The 5,008-nt window shown below is 40.9% G+C and overlaps 1 protein-coding gene and 1 long non-coding RNA gene across 2 annotated transcripts in view; both read left to right on the forward strand.

Annotated features, from left to right (window-relative positions):
• The window catches only part of LOC111948934 (calcium homeostasis modulator protein 6-like), a gene marked incomplete at its 3' end in the record, with an annotated part of 7,239 nt that extends 4,426 nt beyond the window's left edge, over positions 1 to 2,813 (forward strand). Inside the window, exon 2 of the mRNA XM_023964113.1 lies at positions 2,595 to 2,813. Coding sequence (XP_023819881.1) covers positions 2,595 to 2,813 — 219 coding nt within the window. The remainder of the gene's footprint in view (positions 1 to 2,594) is intronic.
• A 4-nt stretch (positions 2,814 to 2,817) lies between these two features.
• On the forward strand, positions 2,818 to 4,748 carry LOC111948990. Its single transcript, XR_002874990.1, has 2 exons — positions 2,818 to 3,057; positions 3,765 to 4,748. It is a non-coding gene; the product is annotated as an uncharacterized LOC111948990 (long non-coding RNA).
• Positions 4,749 to 5,008: the final 260 nt, after the last annotated feature.

Raw genomic sequence — 5,008 nt, forward strand, 5'->3', positions numbered from 1 at the left:
AAACAAGCTCCAGGAGAGAACTCAAACATGAGACCTAAGCACTCTCAAGAACTGGCCACTCAAAAACAAGTCTAAATGAGTAACCTAAACAATATATGTATAGTCTGTGTTACCAATAAACACTGAAACCAAAGAATACATGTATATTTTAACTCAAAGATATGTGTGCATTTAGTTAAGAATAAAGATTCTGATATAATAAAAAGAAAAAGAAAGTGTGCAGTGCTGGATGGGAAATTACCGCCATTTTGTTGTGGGTGTGGCAGGGGATGCTGCCATTGCAGGTACCATAACCGTTCGGCCTGGAATAACTATTCGGGGTCCTTTCAACTGAAGGTTATTTACGTCACACTACGGTAGCCCTACTTGGACAAACTACGTAGCGTAGAGATCTGCTTGGGCTCTACAAATTTTCCTTTTACGTTCCCTTTTGTAACCTAAAGTTATTTTCCCTCATAAATTGTGTCTGACAATATTCTTTGTAATTTTTATAAAGAGATTTTGCCACAATCCGCTTGTTATTCCAGTTCAAGTTCAGCCGTGGCTGAAAAGGTTTTTAGCGCAGCTAAATGTTGTTCTTCCGGGTGCGTTCTGCCAATAATAAAGCATTGGGAGCATGGATTAAAAAAACTATAAGTGAACATGCATTCAATAATAATCATAACAATAATAAAAGCATGTTTAGAAGATAATCTCGCTCTGTGTCTGAACTCTGTTTGTTTACAAGAGACTTCATAATATTTTCTTCTATGGTAGTATCGTCATTTGTCCAGACCAATCACTATCTGACACGTCACCAACGGACAGCCAATCACAGAATGTGATGTCAGTATTAGTCCCAGGACCCCGAACGGAAGTTCCAGGCCAAACGGTTATGGTACCTACACCATCACAGTTGCTCTTCCTGACTTTGCATGATATTTCAAAGTCAAGTCAAAGTCAAAGTCAGCTTTATTGTCAAGTATGCCTACACATAACATATAGCTCAGATGAAATTACTTTCCTCTCGACCCACAGTGCAAGCTGCTTATAAAATAAAATAAATTAAGTAAAATAGATAAAATAACAGTTATAAGAAGAAGAAGAATAGCAATCTAAATAGTGCAAAAGAGCAATGAGATGGTTAAAGTGACAACAGTGCAAAGAACAGTATGGTAAGTAGATGAGTCAGTGATGGCAGTCTTTGGTGAAGATGATGTTCTGAAGATGACGTTTACATCTTGTCACATATCCCAAAATGCCACAGCGTGGCAACCTTTATGCAAGTTTTTTAACAAATTCTGTAGGTGGCCGTGCGGTGGAATTTGTGATCAGGAGGTTGTAGTGGCATTTTTATGCGGCCGGACACATTTGGACATGGCACGGTGGCAGTTCAGTGGCAGGAAGGTGGCAGGAAGGCATCAGCACGTTATTTGACTGATAGAAGGGTTGCCAAGGTTGCCAAAATAGTCTGATTGCCTGATTTCAGACTGCCACCCTCCAGCCACCCTGCTAACTTCCCACTGCTACTGTCCATTAGATAGCAATCGTACAGTAGCAGTGGTGACTCTCCATGAGGGCTGATGATATGGGCCGGGGGCCCGGCGATGACTGGACGACAATCTGGTGATCCCAGCCACCGTGGTCCAAATAAGGAGACGGCATTCATGCTGCACAAAACTGATCACAGTGTTGACAGCACCACAGCAACTGTGAGACCTGTGGATTGACAAATTGCGGTCGATGTTGAGAAGAACACGAAAAGGACAAAACATTGTGCTTTCTTGGGAAGCATGTTGTCTAAATGTGTTAATTGAATTGTCTAAATATGTAAATGTGAATTGATTCTAATGTCTGCTCAAAATCTGAATTGTGAATGACCAGTGGTGCAGAATTGCTCGCTTTTTAACCAACGGCTACCAGGTGGCCGATGGCACTAGACATGTCCAGTCGCCATCTAGACATGTACGGTCATTATCTAGACATGTACGGTCGTTATCTAGACATGTACGGTCGTTATTTAGACATGTATGCTCGCCAATTAGACATGTACGGTCGCCATCTAGACATGTACGGTTGTTATCTAGACATGTACGGTCGCCATCTAGACATGTCCAGTCGCCATCTAGACATGTACGGTCATTATCTAGACATGTACGGTCGTTATCTAGACATGTACGTGTTATCTAGACATGTATGCTCGCCAATTAGACATGTACGGTCGCCATCTAGACATGTACGGTTGTTATCTAGACATGTACGGTCGCCATCTAGACATGTACAGTCGCCAATAGACATGTACGGTCGCCATTAGACATGTACAGTCGCCAATAGATATGTACAGTCGCCATCTAGACATGTACAGTTGCCATCTAGACATGTACAGTCGCCATCCAGAGACATTTAAACATCGTCCAATCAGAGCTTCTTCCGGCTGTCCCCACCCTGTGGCCACCCAGCTGTCGCCTGATTTGAAGATTCTGCAGATGCGTCCCCGTCGTGCGGTGACGGTTGTGACTGTAGCGTAACAGTGTGGTGGCCTCTATGGCTGGGGTCAGGCTTTCTATGTTTTGTAAAAGTGTTGAGCCAGCCCTCATGCTTGTTTGTGACTACAGATTCTGGGCTGGCTGGTCATCGCCTCCATCATGATATCCAACCTGTTGGTGATTTGTGTGGCTCACTGCTTCTCCCCCATCAGCTACCTGCAGCTAAAGTTTTGGAAGAATTATGCTGAGGAGGAGAATGACCTCATGAACGACTACTCAAGTAAACATGCCAAAGAGCTTGCAGATAGGAACCTGAAGAGCTTTTTTAATCAGGACCCCGCCGGCAACATTGTCACCCCTTGCAATAAGGATTGGGAGAAGATTTCCTCACTCTATAAGTTCAGCACCAAAGACCACTTCTACAGCACTCTGCATCGATACATAGAAAACAAGGACGATACGGGAGGTAGCATGAGGTTGGCTTCATTGAGGTCAAATGAGTCTGCTAACAACCCTCCAGTTCTAGACTTTGTGGATGGAGGAACAGCAGCTCTGTGAGGACGAACCGGCTCAACCCAAGACTTGATTTCAGGTAAGTTGCTTTAGAGACAGCAAATAAGTTAAGAACCCCCTCCTCTCTTTTGTATCATTGTAGTTTTTATTTTTGATTGCTTCTTACTGGGCCTTCTTTGTGTTCTGTTTTTTCATATTTCTATAATAATGCAAAAGTTTGAAAAATCTCAGCTCCTCATTGGAAGACAAAGACTGGCTGAATTATGCTCTTGTGCAGTAGTCACAGGGGGCAGTTGATTCTGCACTTGAAGTGCCCCTGCTAAGAAAACATGTCCTCATTGACTCTTTGTTTACCAGCATTAATATAAGAAGGTTGCAGAGAAGAATTTCTCTGAGCTCAGTCTCTGCAACCTTGGCCTATATTGTTGGATTTGTCTGTTGGCTTTATTTAATCCCAATACCTTTACCAAAGATTCGAATGAAGCTCATTTATTAAAGCAGTTTTTGTTGCTCATTATTTATAGTGGAAACATAATGGTTCCTGTAAGGAATCAAACAAAACTGGAGGAGCACAGAAGATTTGCATAATTTCACCAGTTAAAAGGATCTAGAAATGATCACACTTAGATTTCAGAAGGGATGAGATTTTAGAGTTGTCTCCTTAGCTGGGCCCTCAGAACAATCGTTTGTGAAAGAAAAGAAGACAAAAGAAAAAATGTTAGAAGAAGTTTGTTTTCAGTTCCTCTTTGGACCTAAATTTGACACATTTCTTATTTTTTGTTGCAGATCCAGCACTCTTGGGAGCTTCACGAAGGATGTCCTGGGGTTGGCTTGGGTCAGTCAAGTTAAGCAGTAGCTACTTTTGTGAAAACTTGTTACCGGGACAATTTAGAATTTCCTACAGTAAAGCTAAATGAAGAAACGTTAGCATCCAAAATACTCCCCTGTCTTAAAGAATGCATAAAAAGTCAAGATTGTATTTTAAAAACTGCTTAACCCTTAAACATTTTCGGTATAAAAAGTTAAACCATCACTTTTGCTGTGTAAATTTTACCTAATATAATATACCCAACAAAGAGTACTTGTCATAAAGAATGGATCAAAACATGACATGTGATAAATGAGTGGTTTTCTTTTATTTTCAACTGTGGTATGTGTAAGAAAAAGAGAAACATGGGAAGTTCCTAAAAACATGCTCAAAAATAGCTTAAAAAAACTTTTAAAAAAATGATAAAATGATACTAGAAACTTGGTCTTTGTTTCACCCATTCCTGGGACATGTCTGTGCCTGAAGGCACAGACTGCTTGACACGTGACATATTGGAACTCATGTAAATAGTTTTGCTCGGGTGAAAGTCACCCGGTGATAGTCCTCTAGGGTTCATCTTTTTGCCCTGAATTGAGTTTTTTCAGTGCTAAAATACTTTTCTATTGGGAAAAAAAACTATAATTTTGTCTTTAAAAAATGAACACAAATCAGAAAGAACCTTTACAAATCAGAAGCTTGGCTATATTGAATCCTCAGTATCTGTAAATATTTATAAACGTTTAACACCAGAGGGAAAAACCATTTTGTTAAGGAAAAATATATTTTCTGGGAACATTTAGACGTCAGCATCAGCCATGAAAATCTTGTCTGACATGGAATCAGTCTGTAACTTCAGAACAGTTGGAGACCACTGATCTAAGAAACCCCAGAATGCTGTTTCCATATGTAATGCTGTTGTAACACATTTATAGTTTTGCTAATAAAAACCATATTCAGAAGGCTGCATTGTGGTGTAGTGGTCAGCACTCTTACTGATTCACTTCCTTCCTGTGTGGCCTTTGCATGCTGTGGAATTTCTCCACGTTCACTCCAGCTTCCTCCCACAGTCCAAAAACATGCTTCACAGATTGACTGAATACTTTAAGTCATCCTCCTGCCATGACCTGACAGCGGTTGGGATAGGCTCCAGTATCCTTAGCCCCCTCAGCATTAGATGGCTTTGGAAGGGGGATAAAAAATGTTCAACCTGGAGATTTTAGAT

This window comes from Oryzias latipes, chromosome 16 (assembly GCF_002234675.1).
Source record: "Oryzias latipes chromosome 16, ASM223467v1".
Taxonomy (NCBI): domain Eukaryota; kingdom Metazoa; phylum Chordata; class Actinopteri; order Beloniformes; family Adrianichthyidae; genus Oryzias; species Oryzias latipes.